The sequence below is a fragment of the Mirounga leonina genome, unplaced genomic scaffold (genome assembly GCF_011800145.1).
Source record: "Mirounga leonina isolate KUSES-001 unplaced genomic scaffold, KU_Mleo_1.0 Mir_201, whole genome shotgun sequence".
Classification (NCBI taxonomy): domain Eukaryota; kingdom Metazoa; phylum Chordata; class Mammalia; order Carnivora; family Phocidae; genus Mirounga; species Mirounga leonina.
In genome coordinates, this window is record NW_023270504.1 from 6,855,546 (window position 1) to 6,871,509 (window position 15,964).

The 15,964-nt window shown below is 44.7% G+C and overlaps 1 protein-coding gene across 3 annotated transcripts in view; it reads right to left on the minus strand.

Annotated features, from left to right (window-relative positions):
- The window catches only part of KLHL42 (kelch like family member 42), a 21,143-nt gene extending 8,170 nt beyond the window's left edge, over positions 1-12,973 (minus strand). For all 3 annotated transcript variants that reach the window (XR_004683349.1, XR_004683348.1, XM_035027997.1), the window contains exons 1-2: positions 12,063-12,973; positions 1,637-1,830 (exon numbers count right to left, since the gene is read on the minus strand). Coding sequence is in view for 1 of the 3 variants with exons in the window: in XM_035027997.1 (XP_034883888.1) it covers positions 1,637-1,830; positions 12,063-12,934 (1,066 nt within the window). In the remaining 2 variants the exon portion in view is untranslated. The remainder of the gene's footprint in view (positions 1-1,636; positions 1,831-12,062) is intronic.
- Between the last annotated feature and the right edge of the window lie 2,991 nt (positions 12,974-15,964).

Consider the following 15,964-nt stretch of genomic DNA (forward strand, 5'->3'; position numbering starts at 1 on the left):
AGAGGCAGAGCCTGGAGTGATGCGGCCACCAGCCAAGGAGCACCTCGAACCACCAAAGCTGGAAGAGGCAGGGAAGGATTGTCCCCCAGCACCTTCAGATGGGATGTGACCTCCCACACCTTGATTTCAGACTTCTGGCTTCTAGAAATCTGAGAGAACACACTTCTATTGTCTTGGGCCACCAAGCTGTGGTTGTCTGTTAAGTCAGCCCTAGGAAACTACGCCACCACTCACCATCCTCCCCACCACAGCAACTGCTTAGAGATACTCTAAGAAGTGTTACTCAGGATCTTTTGCACACACAGTAAATCGGATGCTCATAAAACACTTGACATTTAACTTCCTCTAACATAAAACCCCCAAACAAGACATATTTGGTGAAAAGATTTTTTGGCACCTACACTCTACTAGCATGTGGATTTCTGTCCTTTACAAAGTTACCTATCAGCATCCTTTCTCCATACTTATTGTCAGCGGGGCTGGAGCTCTGTCCTCCCATGTTGTACCATAAAGGAGAGAGAGGTTATTTCACTATGTCAGATATAACGGTAACTCTACTACCTCAATGTGATTAAAAGTCCTAAGAGTGCTGTTATACCTTTTCTATAAGTTCTGGGCATTTTACAGTCAGATAAACCAAATGAAGAAATAAATTTCTTTGGCCAAGGGGCGCCTGGGTGGCTCAGTCAGTTAAGCGTCTGCCTTCGGCTCAGGTCATGATCCCAGAGTCCTGGGATCGAGCCCCGCATCCGGCTCCCTGCTCCGCAGGAAGCCTGCTTCTCCCTCTCCCACTCCCCCTGCTTGTGCTCCCTCTCTCGCTGTGTCTCTCTCTGTCAAATAAATAAATAAAATCTTTTTAAAAAATTAAAAGAATAAATTTCTTTGGCTAAGAGGTAACTTGGACACAAGCGGGGGAGAGAGATAAAAGGAAAGACACACCTCTTCCTGGTGGCCCACCCCTGCCTTTCTCAACACAACCAAGCTGTTTATTATCACTATCATGTGAGATGCTTCCTACCAAGAACGGCAGTATAAAACCTACTGGAGAAACTTATTTCCAAATTATTAATACCAAATACCCACCAAAAAAAGTACAGTTTAATAAATAACACAACCGCCTCCCACCTCTGGCCAGGAAAGAATTCTCTTACATTCATGTCTCTTATAATCCTCTTAGGATATGTGAACAACAGCCTTGAGCTGAGTTTCTGGAAACTGTCTGATATGTTTGTGCTCAAGAAGGAAGAAAGTGAAAACAAAGATCCACAAGGATGTTCTAGCCCTAAATTCCATAGTGTTAAATGTGTTTGGGAGAAGGATGGCAGTTACCCAGTCAAGTCACAAGACAGCTGGTCACAAGGCTGAGTTTCCAGAGCAGAAAGAAAATACATATTCTCTTCATAGCATCCTCTACCCCGTTCAATTTTCATGCTCACACAAAGGCATCAAAGGTCCCTCCTGTCCAAACCACCCCTGTAATACACAACTCTCTTCCTTCCAGATATGTAAATATCCAGTATATAACGTATGAAGTTACAATATGTACACCAGAGTGTTTCCTTGGCACCCTCCTGCCCTTCCCCAGGCTGCAGAAGCTCACATAGAAGAGGATCACTTACTTGGCCCCTTCACTTACCTCTGGTGGTATATCCTCCAATGACGTAAATTTTTCCCTTACACTCACACGCAGAGAACTCAGCCAAAGGATTTGGTAAGGGTGCCACAAAATTCCAGGCATCCTGCTCAGGATTGTAACACTCAACATTAGAAACGGCCTGCCCACCAATGGCATAGAGTTTTGAATTAACAGCCACAAGTTTGAAGTTAGACCTGAAAGAGAGATACAAAGGCCCAGAGAGTCAGTTTTTTTAACTTGACATTTTCTTGACTTGACATTGACTTGACATTTTTGACTTGACAAGAAGGCAATGGCATGAACTGCTAAAGCAGACTGAGGAATGTGCCGGATATCTAAAGAAAATTAGCTCTCCAAGTTGGGTGCCATTCTGCCTGGGGACAGAGGAATGACCAAATGATACCTCAAATTTCACTCCTACCCTAGAATTCACAAGAATGATGCATTTTCCAAATTTTAGCAACTGGAGATAAGCAATTCAATATAACCAAGAGTAGTCTTGCTTAGCCTTATGCCAAGAACCACAGATATTCTGTATATAGTAGGCTTAATATTTCTTTCAGCAGTGGGAGCAAGTGCTAAGGGAAGAATGCATAACCACCTCCCTCCCTTGTGTCTCTACTCAGAATGTTCCCCATTCTTCCTACTTAGTGGGTAGGCTCTGTGTTAGATACACACTATAGCACCTCCTACACAGACAGGCATATGCTAAGGGTGGTTGCTAAAGGGTAGTTCAAAGACCCCTTCACCACAAGCATACCAGGCAGATCACTCGCCCCCCGCCCGCCCCCACTCCATAGGAGGGCATCTTTATATTGTTTCACAACACACAACATAGGGCTACATAAGCACTGAACTAAACATATTTTGATCCAGCACTCTTAGGGGGTCTACACATGTTAACTCAACAAATACTTAAATCAACAAATGCTCATTTATCATAATAGAAAATAATTTTAGGGGCGCCTGGGTGGCTCAGTCTGTTGAGCGTCTGCCTTCAGCTCAGGTCATGATCCCAGGGTCCTGGGATGGAGCCCCATGTTAGACTCCCTGCTTAGCAGGGAGTCTGCTTTTCCCCCTCCTTCCTGCTCATGCTCTCTTTCGCTATCTCTGTCTGTCTCAAAAAATAAAGAAAATAACTTTAAAAAGAGAATACACTGGTTTTAAGCCCCATATTCAGTAATACAATTAAACACTGCTCATCAGTTTCAGATGCTAGATTAAAGTCTCATAACTTTTGAATTGAAAAGAAAAAAATTAATTTGTTTCAATGTAGTGCACAGAGATTAATGGACTCCTTGAAGACTAGACAGGACACACATTTGGGCCAGTCTCCCTGATCGGTGCAGCAGTCCCAAGTTTACAGGACTGTGAGCAGAGCACGATGCAACAGAAAGACCTGAAGCAGCTCTCTGACCCTAGCCCAAACACCCCACTTTGCCATTGCTGGTATGGGGATAATACCCATCACAGGATGGTCAAGACAATTACAGCCAACAGTTTATCAGTAAGTACTACACTGAGATAAGATACTAGCAAGGTAATTTCTCAGTTTTCTAGTGTTTGAAATAAAGAAAGTAGACCAGGTAAATTTTAGAGACCACATCTACTGCCAATACAACAATGTCTTCAAAAGTAACAATATCCTAAGAAAGAATGGGGGTAGAGGCCACATATGCACTTAAGAGGGTAGATAAGGAAGAAACAGGGAATGAGTCGTCCATGTGTGATCTCCTAACAGGTGTCCAATCCCACTGATGCACAATGACGTAGGACATGCTGGGAATAGCCACCTACTAAAACAGTAAGATGTTTTCAAAGGTGCCTGTAATGTGTACATTTAAATGAGTCTCAGTTTTGTTTTGTTTTTCAAATCAGAGAGTGAACAGAGCACTCTTCAACAAGAACCTCATATTGTCCATTAAACCTAGCCAGACATTCATATTTCATGCCAACAGACTTCGCTGGGGTGGCAGTTACTGGGGGGTCTCTGCTTCATGTTGCTTACTTTTCCTGCTGCCAATGGTCCTTAAAATCTGACCATGGTGCCCTCTCTGTGTGTGCAAATTTGGGGAACCAAAGGAAATAAAGCTTACAAATAAGCACTAAATTTTACCAGCCCGCTATTTGTTTTTGCTCCCCAAAGGTACACAGATAGTAAATTTTTTAAGATCAAAACAGTTTTTAATATTCATCCAGCATAATCATTTGTCCTAAGTAAACATGTAAGGGCTGGATGAATAGGCAGTTAAAAGTAAACAATTCCATCTCTCCAGACCCCAGCATGCTCAAATTCACTTGAAGAGAAGCAGCTTTTCAATATTGAGTTGAAGATGAAATTGCCACCCCAAAACAGACCACTTAGTGAAGAGGCATACTGCTAAGGATTATGAGCCCAGGCTTATACAGGGAAATCTCAGCTCCACTACCCAACTGTTATGTGACCTTGGACAAGTCACTGAATCTCAGTTCATCTGAGACTAAGTTTCCCTATCTGTGAAGTGGGGAAAAGCACATATCACACACAGTAAGAGTTGAAAAGGGGAACACTTGCAGAAAGGGGTCACGAGAGGGAATGCTTTTCTACACGTCATAAGCCTCAGTTTCTTAACTCTGAGAGGGTCTGTTTTTCATTTGTTAACTGCAACAGTCACTGGCTAGAATGTATTCTGAATTACATACAAAGTGTTCTCTCATCCATAAATTCTCACCATGTAGCACCTCATTTCCTACTTTCTGAAAATAACTCTTTCACTCTTCACCTCCTGAATGGTGAAAGTATCAATCCAAGCTATTGTTTTTTTTTTTTAATTATCATCTCTAGTGTTTTTTTTTTTTAAAGATTTTATTTATTTATTTGAGACAGAGAGAATGAGATACAGAGAGCATGAGAGGGAGGAGGGTCAGAGGGAGAAGCAGACTCCCCGCCGAGCAGGGAGCCCGATGCGGGACTCGATTCCGGGACTCCAGGATCATGACCTGAGCCGAAGGCAGTCGCTTAACCAACTGAGCCACCCAGGCGCCCTATCTCTAGTGTTTTCTTGATATTGATCCCTGACATACTACCCTCAGGAGGGTAAAAAGAAGCATTTTTAAACCAAATAATGATGTGTTGTAGCTATATCCTTGACTGACTTACAGTAAATAGAAATAAAAGTGAAAAAAAAAAGATGCTGATTTAATTACTACTTCACTCCGAGGAAATAAAGAGCTCAGTAAATCCTTAAAAACTAAGTGACATGAAACATGTTGAACACTGGTACACAGATTAAGGGTAGCCGTATACAATTGTAGGGCGGCAGGTGACACAGAGGTCTGAGTGCCTTCAAGTGCTGGCCCTATAACTGTGCAAGCTTATGAAACTGAGCCTCAGTTTCCCCTTTGGGGAGATGAAGCCAATAATAATACTTATCCCAAAGAGATGCTGTGTGCATGAAATAGGAAGTGACATCTAGAACAGCATCTACAACCTGCAGCCCAGAGTAAGAGCCCAAGAAATAGAAACCATTGTTACAGCTTGCTACATAGAAAAGTTTGTTGCCATTAGAGTAAACATCAGAGAGAAATGGCAAGATCTTTTCTCACATCTTTTCTCAACCACTCAGAAAAGGCTTGTAAGGTCTGTGGAGCACTCGGGTCCTTGTGTCCCCTCCTTCCCCTTCTGCTGCCTACCTTCTGCCACTTCCCTATGGATTAACCTCCCCTGGGGACCAGTAGGTTGCTACCTACTAGGTGTCTGAGAGACTAGAGCACACAAAGCAACTATTGGCCAAAATCAGAGGGCGGATGGGGAGTGAATAGACAGTTTTCTTTCCTTCACACTATTCTCCAGCTTCACTGCAACCTAACCAGAAAGGACAGAATCTCTCGAGGGTTCCACGACTCTAGAAATGCCCTAAAATACTATACTCTGGCTCAGAGAAAAAGGGGACAGCTAAGGCTGACGACTGTAATCCCATCTCTGCCAGGAGACTTGTTTAACTCTCTCCCGGCTTTGCTGTATTCACACACAGAACAATTGCAGAGCAAAAGTGCAGGGCAATCAGAGAGACTAGAGATGTCAGAAATGGAAAAATTAATGAACGGATTTCTGCAAGAGTGGCCAGTTCCTGCAAGTTATCACCAATTAAAGTGAGGAGGGAAGGCAAGCAATTTTGTGGGCACACAGGCTTCTACATGTAAAGAGTTATGTCCTGACAGCTCCTGAGATCAAATCCACATGCAGACCACTGGGCAGTGTTGCATCCCTGGACTTCAAAGCATCCTCTCAAAGACTGCTATGTACGCATACTGCCATTTTCAAGTGTGCGGGCACGACACTAATATCTCTTTCTTCCCTTCTTCTTGTTGGAGGGTGGGGGAGAGCATTACTGGTCATACAGCACCATTTTCTCCAGGGTGCAAAGGGCTTTACAGCATTTCTCAATCCTAGCGTTCCTGCCTGTCCCTTACTATTTAAGATTCTGAGATCACCACCCTATTCAGTCACTGGGGAATATGGGCTGCTCTGCATTTGACCGCTTTGTCAAAGTAAAACAGTCCAGGTACATCACAAAGGCAGTGAATCAAGGTAGATGTGAAATGCTGTGTAGCCAGAGGCCAAAATCTGCTTTTCCTCAAGGTTCTAAGTTTCCTCTGGTGTTTCCAGAAACTGTGTTAGACACATTATCCGGGAACAATCCCATTCTAGGTTTCATTTTTACTTGTTTCATCATCTAAACTCAATTATAAACTCCTTGAGGACTGGAACCATGTCGTCTTTGTTGTTCACCCAATAGTGACTAGAAAGATGCTAGACATAAAGGCTGTGGTGAAGTTGAAACACAACGTAATGAAATTTTAAAAAGTAGCAGAGCACCACAAAGTATTTGCACCCCACCCCCCTAGAGAAACTAATTTTTAAGAAAATTTTAAAAATGTGCATGAAGATGGTCATTGCCAGTTTATAAGCCAAATTATAAATACTCTAAATGGTTATATCTATTCGATGGATATTTATATTTTGGTTACTCTACTTATTACACACCTTAGCAATTTAGTTAACTTTCTGTGCCTCAGTTTCTGATTCTATAAAATGGGAACCTGCCTGATATAGTCTTTGTGAAGAATAAGTGAGATAATACATGCAAAGCAGTAAGAACAGTACCTAGTACAAAGTAAATGTTCAATTAAATGTTACCTATTATTATTTTTCAGCTATTCTAAATAACGATAATGACTGTTACAAGATAAAAATATTCACAATGTTACACTTTTAAAAATAAAATCATATATTCACTTTTATTACAATAATGTATGATATATTCCATAATTCAAAACAATGATGCATTTTAAGCATCTATTATTTATTGGACACCATGTTAGCAGTAGGAGTATACAGAAGCAATGAGTTGGACCTGATTGGAAGGGAGAGAAACAAACATAAGCAGAAAATTTCAATTCAAGGTGGAGAGTGTGCTAGAGAAGCACAGAATTTGAATATCTAGTCCAACTGAGAGTTCAGGAAGGGACTCCCAGTTGAGTTGACGTCAAATCTGAGTCAAAGTACGAGAGAGATAAAGAAGGTTACAAATTCCAGTATGGCATCCAATTTTAAAATTTGGTGGGAAAAAATATCTGTGTAGAAAAAAAAAAAAAAGTAACTCGGGGGTGCCTGGCTGGCTCAGTCAGTGAAGCATGCAACTCTTAATCTCAGGGTTGTGAGTTCAAGCCCCACCCTGGGCCTAGAACCTACTTAAAAATAAATAAATAAATGAAAGTTATTAAAAAAAAGAAAAATAAAATAACTAGAAAATACCTGAGAATAACTGCAATAAAAAATATACAGACTATAACAAAGATAATAAAATAAACTTTTCCTGAAGGACCAAAAGACCTAAATACATGGAAAAACAAACCATTTTTCTAGCTGCAAAGTATTATGAAACTATAAATCCTCCTCCAGCTTAATTAATAAATACAATGTAATCCCAATTAAAATTCCAACAGGACTTGACAAGCTGATTCTAAAGTTGTTTTTTTGTTGTTGTTGTTTTTAAGATTTTATTTATTTATTTGACAGAGAGAGAGAGAGAGAGGGAGAGGGAACACAAGCGGGGGAGTGAGAGAGAGAGAAGCAGGCTTCCCGCCGAGCAGAGAGCCCGATGCGGGGCTCGATCCCAGGACCCTGGGATCATGACCTGAGCCGAAGGCAGACGCTTAACGACTGAGCCACCCAGGTGCCCCAAGCTGATTCTAAAGTTTATCTGAAGGGGAAAATGTACAAAGAACAGCTAAGAGAATCAAAATAAAACAGAAAAAAAATGGGTCTCCGTTCCACGAGACAACAAAATAGTTTACCAAGCTACAATAATTTAAAAGTGTGCTATTGGTAAAGGAATGGCAAATCTGTCAATATGGAAACAGGAAAATTAGCGTCTGATAACTGGTTGTACAAATCACAGTGAGGATTGAGGCCACCGGGACATTTAGAAAACATGTTATAACCTTACATTATACCTTACATAAAAATAAATCCCAAACACATTCAGATATAAATGTAAAAAGGCAAAACCATAAAAGTAATATAGATTATAAGACAGATGAATATTTGTATATTCTTAACTTGTAGAAGCCTTTCCTGTGCAAGATTAAAAGTGAACAGGATATACATGACAAATTTGACTCCAAAAACATTTAAATTTCTTCATGTAAGAATACATGATAAACCTGACGTCCAAAACTGGAGGCTCACAATGCCGGTGTTGTCCTACGATTTGTTCAGTCTGCAAGGTTTTTGTTATTGTTGATGTTGGTTTTTTCAATGCAGTAAGTTGCCAGCCTTTAAAAATCAGGGCATCTGGCTGTCTGGCAATGCCATTCCTCACTTCTAGGAGGCAGCAACGAGCTGTGGCTGAGAGAGGAGGGGCCCTCTTGTGGTGGGGCGGTAGCTCTCTGCTTCATCATCACTCCAACCCACCCCTCTACTCATTGACTTCACCAGCCTGGTCACTTTAGGGATTTCATTTTTGAGGCCTTCCAGTAAAATAAAGGCGGGGGGAAACAGTGCAACACTGCCTAAGAGACAAGAGATTAATTCTACATATGTAGGGCGCCTGGGTGGCTCAGTTGGTTAAGCGACTGCCTTCGGCTCAGGTCAGGATCCTGGAGTCCTGGGATCGAGTCCCGCATCGGACTCCCTGCTCGGCAGGGAGTCTGCTTCGTCCTCTGACCCTATCCCCTCTCATGTGTTCTCTCTCTCTCATTCTCTCTCTCTCAAATAAATAAATAAAATCTTTAAAAAAAAAATTCTACATATGTAAATAGAATTTTTAAAAAGAATATGAAAAAGATAAACCAATTTTCTTTTTCATTGGCAAAGGCCACTTATAAAATATATACAAAACGCCAATAGACATCTGAGAGGAAAAATTTCTCTTCCAAGCAGAAAGAGTCACATCAGTGTTTGCCCACTGGATTGGTAAAAATAAAAAATGATAATATCTTGTCTTGGCAAGAGTATAGGAACTGGCAAGCTCAGACACTGTTGATAGGAGAGGAAATCTGAACAATGTTTTAATGGGCAATTTGGCAGGAGCTACCAAAATTTAAAACGTATATACACTTTGGCCTACCTATACAGGGATTCCAGGAATTTGCCATATAGGACTACTGATATATGCCTGCTAAGATAGGCACATATATGCCAAGATGTTCAATATAGCATTTTTTTTTAAGATCTTATTTATTTGAGAGAGAGAGAGAGTGAGCGAGTGAGAGAGCACGAGTGGGGGGAGGGGCAGAGGGAAAGGGAGAAGCAGACTCCCTGAGGAGCAGGGAGCCTGACATAGGACTCGATCCCAGGACCCAGGGATCATGACCTGAGCCGACGGCAGATGCTTAAGATGCTTAACCGACTGAGCCACCCAGGCGTCCCAATATAGCATTGTTAAGAATGGCAAATAGAAGCAACTTAAATGCTTATGAATAAGGGAGGGGCTGATTACATTATGGTACAGCCGTAGGCTGGAATACTATACAGCTCTTAATGAGAGTGAGACGGCTCTACATTTGTTGATGTAGAAAAAACTCTCCAAGTGGAAATATTAATGGTCATAATAATCAGCACAGCCTAATTAACTCTAAGGTAAAAATATATATAAAATGCATACACACCCTTACATGTACATGCATATGTACATTTTTCCCTGCTAACAATTATCAACATACTTATGTTTATATAAGTGCACATTTACAACATATATTTACAAATGTATAATATATAAATATATATCAATAGATACACATATCATACACTCTGTGGTTTTTCACGTCATTCGTAATTTTTCTAAGTATGTATTCATGCATTACTTGAATACCTTTTTTTCCCCCAAGGACAGAAAGGATATTCGTATATAGAAAAAGAAAAAAGAAAAAAAGACTACCAAGGATTTGTAAAGAAAGCAAAGGGGACACTGGGTGGCTCAGCTGGTTAAGCATCTGACTCTTGATTTTGGCTCAGGTCATGATGTGTCAGCGTCATGAGATGGAGCCCCGCAACAGGCTCTGTGCTGGACATGGAGCCTGCTTAAGATTCTCTCTCTCTCTCTCTCTCCCTCTGCCCCTCCCCCTTTCTCTAAAAAAAAAAAAAGAATTCTGTGAGGTGTTAGAGTTCAAGCTGGATGGGGGGGGAAGCCTATTGAGCACCAGCTGATACAGCTGGAGACATGTGTGTAGAGGTGATAGACAACCTGCTAGGCCTTCCACCCCGAATCTGAGCGCCATCCATAACCACTGAATGGTCTTTGATACTTCAAATTAAAGCTCTTAGAATTTGCTTTAAAAATAACACTTCTGATACCAAATCTTAAACACAGTATCATCTCAGTGGTATAAATAATACACTAAAAAGGGCTTGGAAGAAAACATGCCAACCTGTACATGGTATTGCCTCTGTGAGGGAGGGAATAGGAGTGATAGTCTTTCTGTTTCTTGATTTTTTTCCATTTTTCCACTTTTTTAGAATAATTATGTATTATTTTCATCATCAGAAAAAAAAGAACACTGGGTGCCTGGGTGGCTCAGTTGGTTAAGCGACTGCCTTCGGCTCAGGTCATGATCCTGGAGTCCTGGGATCGAGTCCCGCATCGGGCTCCCTGCTCGGCAGGGAGTCTGCTTCTCCCTCTGACCCTCCTCCCTCTCATGCTCTCTGTCTCTCATTCTCTCTCTCAAATGAATAAATGAAATCTTTAAAAAAAAAATATTTTAAAAAATATAAAAAAAAAAAAAAAGAAAAAGAAAAAAAGAAAAAAAAGAACACTTTCCTGAAGGAATTTTATGTTATAGTAGAAATAAGGCCACTGGTCCCTCCTGGCCTTGGGTAACCGTAAGTCAAGTACGTATGTGTAATGGTCTTCCAATTCCTGTTACGACTTTCTTTGCCTGGTGGTGAGTCCCCCAACTACTTGCTCCACACTTCAGAGTAGGGCCCATGTGGGGGTTGAGATGGATACAAGTGGACCAGAAGAAAAAGTAGTCCTGTCCTTTTGTGGGTCACACTGATTCTTCTCCCAACTTGTGTGTGAATGGCTCCGGGCCATCTTGAGTCCTACCATCTTTCTTTCCTACCATCTCTCCCTGTATCTGCTCTGCTCTTTTTTTCCCCTTCCTTTTCCTTTCCTAGCTCCATTCCCTACTCTCCTTCCCCTCCCCTCCCCTCCCCTCCTCCTTTTCCTGTCTTCAAGTGACCCAAGGGCATGTTGGGAGGGATTTGAGGATGGGAAGGGAGAAGGTTGGGTGGACTGAAATGTTCTAATTCTGTAGGTGACCACTGCCAGGCTCAAATTTTGGATCAGTGACGAAACTGTCTGGGAAGGAAGGGAGATGCAAAAGAGAGGATACAAAATAAGAAAGGCAATCCGATGTACAATTCTAATGGTTATCTCCTGAGCACAGATTGGGGCCCCAGTGTGGAAAGCTTCAAAGTCAATCACAACAACAAAATCTTCCCAAGACAGCATTACAGGCCACTGCCCAGTGTGTCACTGTAATGAGGATTAGAGCCTAAAAAATAAAAAAGGTAAAAATGAAGGCAAACTTTAAAAAGTTTTTTTTTTTTTAACGTATCCTTTTAGGAAACCACAGACCTCCTCCCCCCCCCCCCCCCCCCCCCGGAGAGAGGCAAAAAAAAAAGGGCAGTTTGTCTCAAAGCACAATACCTGCAAGGAGACTACTCAGCTAGTTGACCTCACAGGGACCACTTCTTCCTCGCAAGTTCTCCGTTCCTTGGGAACTTTGCCAGAGTCAAGGCCAGCGACACTCCTGAAGATGTCATTCCCACCTCAGCACAACCTCCTGTGACTGCCCAGTAAGCGCCAGGGGAGTGAATTAACTAATGAGCAAGTGAACGAATGGGAACGGGAAAGAAGCAGCACGGCTGGGTGCTTACCTCTTCTGGTTCATGGAGGCCACCTGGAGCCACTCGTTGGTGCTGGGGTTGTAGGAGTGCGCAGCCGAGATCTCCTGGCTAGTGATCCTATACCCGCCCACTATGAAGAGGTAGTTGTCCAGGATGGCGGACCCGTAACCCCTGACGTTCACCAGGTCGGGAGGAAGGTTGTTGGCCAGCGGGAACCAACGTTCAGTCATCTCCTCATACCTGAGCATGGACGGGGGCTCCCCTTGGTAGGGGTGAGGGGCCAGGGGTCCCCCCAAGAAATCCCCCAGGGCTACGAGGACGGGAGTCCCGGCCATCCGGGCCTCTCTCAGCCTCTGCTTCAGGCTGACATCGCCGGGGGCTTGAGGAGGAGCCCCCAGGAGGTGGAACTGGGGCTTGCACAGCACCTCGTGGAAGTGGACCACCATGAAGCGCAGGCAGGCCTCCTGCAGGTCGGGCAGTCCGTACACCTGCGCCAGGCGGTACAGCTCCAGGCAGTTGGTGAGCCGCACCTGGGACAGCAGCAGCTGCAGCAGAGACGTGACCTGCAGGAAGGAGGCCGCTTCCACCAGCTCCGCCAGCAGGCTCACCTCGTCCATCTCCTCTTCGTCCTCCAGCCCACCGCCCTTCTCCGCCCGCGGGCCCAGGAGCCAGCCTTCGCGGGCCCCGCCGGCGTTGATGAAGTCCAGCACCAGGCGCAGGCCCGGGGCGCTGAGGCCGCGCAGCTGCTGCACCTCGGGGCCGCCGGCCTCCTGGCTCAGGGCCTCGCGCATGCCGGAGCGGTAGAGGGCGCGGAAGTAGTCGCTCTGCTCGATGAGCTTCCTCTTGCTCACCGGGTAGCAGCGGTCCTCCAGGCGGATCTGCACCATCTCCTCGGCCGACATGGCTGGGGGCCCGGGGGCCGCGGGCGTGCCCGCCAGCTCTGCGCGCTCGCCTCCCCGCCCCCACGCGCTCGCCGGGTTCCGGGTTGCGCGCGCCGAGGAGGAGGGGGGCGACGGGCCGCCGCCCGCTCCCGCGTTCGCCCAGCCTAGCTGGGTCGCGGCGGCGCCCCCGGGGCAGCCCCTCCTCCGGGTGCCGGGCGCGGCGGCTCAGCCTCGCTCCCCCAGAGCGGCGGCCCTGCCCGTCCGCTCCCGCTCAGCGCCGAAAGAGGCCCGGCGGGCGCGCGCCGGGCGTCGGGAGGCGGCCGCCGTCCTCGCTCGGGGTCTGGGGCCGCGTCAGCCGCCGAGGGGATCCCAGCCCCCAGCCTGCGGCCCCCTCCCACGCCTCGCCTCTCACTTCCGCCCGCAGGACCCCTGCTGCCCGCCAGACCCGCGAGCCGGATCCGGCTTTGGGCTCTCGGGACGGCAGGAGGGCTGCGGGCCGCGGCCGCGTCCCCGCAAGCCTCCCCCGCGCGCCGGGCGCAGCGGCTCTGCGGCCTGCGGGGTGCGCGGCGACGCGCCGAGGGTGGAGGAGGGGACGGGAGACGAGGTGAAGCCCGTCCGCTCTTTCTTCCACGCTGCTTTACAAGCGCGGGGAGCGAGAGAAGAAGAAACAGGCGTGGGGGGGACCGGGATGAAGGGAGTCTGGGGTCCTGGGAGTCAAAATGACATCGCATCTGGGATCGCCCCTCTAGCCCAGTCCGGCATAGTGTCCCGGGGGGATGAGGCACGTAGGCCGTCTCTGCCCACGCAGGTGACACCTAGAGCTGATTCTTCGCCATGGTCAGCGTGTGGGAGCCATCTTGCAGAAAGAAGGTCCGGGCAGATGGCAGCAGGTTCTGCAGGGCTCACTGGGGTGCACAGTACAGCAGATGAAAAGGGTCGGGAAGCAGAGGAGCTTGTATTTGCTGCTAGGGCCTGTTAATCCTCTTTATGCTATTGAAAGAAAGACAGGAGTGCAACTCAATTTAAGTTACTTCAGTTTGGTTGGGCCAGCCACGACCTAACGTGATCCTTTGGGCAGAAGGTCTGGCCGCTTTTGGTCATACTGGCCTACAGACCTGGCTTTTCTTGCCACCCTATGTTCCCCTGCCCATGCCCTCTGCCGGCTGAGGACTACTTAAGGAGGGACCACTTCTTCCCGGTCTTCTCTCACTGAACGTTGCAAAGAAATGCATAGAAAGCTCACCCCAAATTATGAGGACCTCGTGTTACTCATGAGATATGAATTAATCTTAGAAGGGGGTGAGGGGGATACTGTTAGGTTAGCTTTGGGTAGATGGAGGGATAAGGATTGGGAGGGAGCCGGCTCTTACCTACAAAAAACCCTTGAAAATTTTCCCAGACCAAGATTCTTCTATCATAGTCCTGAACTTGGGGAGAAGATGTGTTTGGGCTTTATTTTTATTATTACAAGCTTCAGCTGTCTTCTTGAATGGCAAGTTGTTAAATGACACCTTCTTCATAAGTACATTTCCACTTTTTGAAACAAGATACCTCCTACAATACTGATTAAGGTTTTACTTGAGGAAGGGGGAAGGGTTAAAAACCAGAGACGAAAGTCATCTTGGTAAAGCATGAAATCCGTTCAGCACCTTTTTGGTTAATTTGTGCTTTTCACTACATAACTTAGCTGCCTCATTGTGAGGTGTTGTCCTCCATTATTTTCTTTATAAAACACCATGAATAAGGAACTAAAGTTTTAAAGACATAGGAAAATATCCTAGTAGATTCTGACCTCCCTGGGAAAAGTGAAGGAGACAAGGATGGATCTATGATCTGCTTCATTCATCTATTTTTCTTTTTAATTCTGTGAACAACTTTTAGCTTTTCGCCTTGTTTCACTTGGCCTTTAAATCATTACTGATAAAACTCCATTCTCAACCAATTTCTCACACTTCTGTTTTCAATAAGGGTGCAGTCAAGACATTCTGAAGTTCTTAGGTGGGGAGTGACCAAGAATCTAGCAACCTCTTTAGGAAAGTAGTGCCACCCCCAGTATTAGGCCTTACGCTGGGGAATTTTGCTGGAGGGCACACCCTCCATCAAAGAGAGAGGCTCGGACTTGGGATTTATTTGTGCCTCCGTTCGCAACAATGCCAGATTCAGTGGGTCAGCCAAGAACAGGCTCTTAGTCTCTTCTCTGTCCTTTTAGAATCTTTCACCAATGGATGCTTTTGTTTCCAAACGTCATAGATATGCCTCAGACTGGTATTTTCTTGCCTTCTAAAAACAGACCCAAAAAATCACACTCAAAGAATGATGCACATCCAAAAGGCAATTCACACACAGTAATATTATCAGAGTAAGATTAGCTTGGGCAGGGAATCTGGGGTGTGAGTCTGACAATACCGGGCACTGAACCTGTAAGCTTTTTCGGCCCTGATATGATAATAAGGTCATTTAGGATTGGAAGTATCTTAAAAGATCAAACCACTTTTGTAACTCACACAGTAAGCTTTCTGTTCAGCTAGGAATGCAAAGTCAAAGCAATATAAACTCATTTACGAAAGATCTAAAGCATTATTTCTAAGCCTCATGAAAATATTGCTTATATGTAACTGGTGGTATAATTTTATAGATCTGTTACTGACTGAACAATGAATAATAAAGACTGGCTTTTGTGGTGCTATGACTCACTTCAGACACTTTATATTATGATCTTTCTACAAAAGACTACAGTAAGAGTCAGACATAGGCCGTTTCTTTAAGAATTTATGGAAAATACATCTTGTGACCGAGAATGAAAAATAAATATTTAAGTACAAGATGTTTATCACAGTGTTGCTTTTAATAATAAAAAAATGGAACACAATGTCTAACAGTAATAGTAGCTAACATTTATTGAAGGTTTATTATATGCCAGGCACCACTGGCAGTGGTTTTCATGGATTACAGTATTTTTTTTATTCTGTTTTACAGCTGAGGAAGCTGAAGTGCAGAGTAAATTTTGGTACATGTGTAGAATGAAATACCGTAGAGCCTTTACAACTTTGG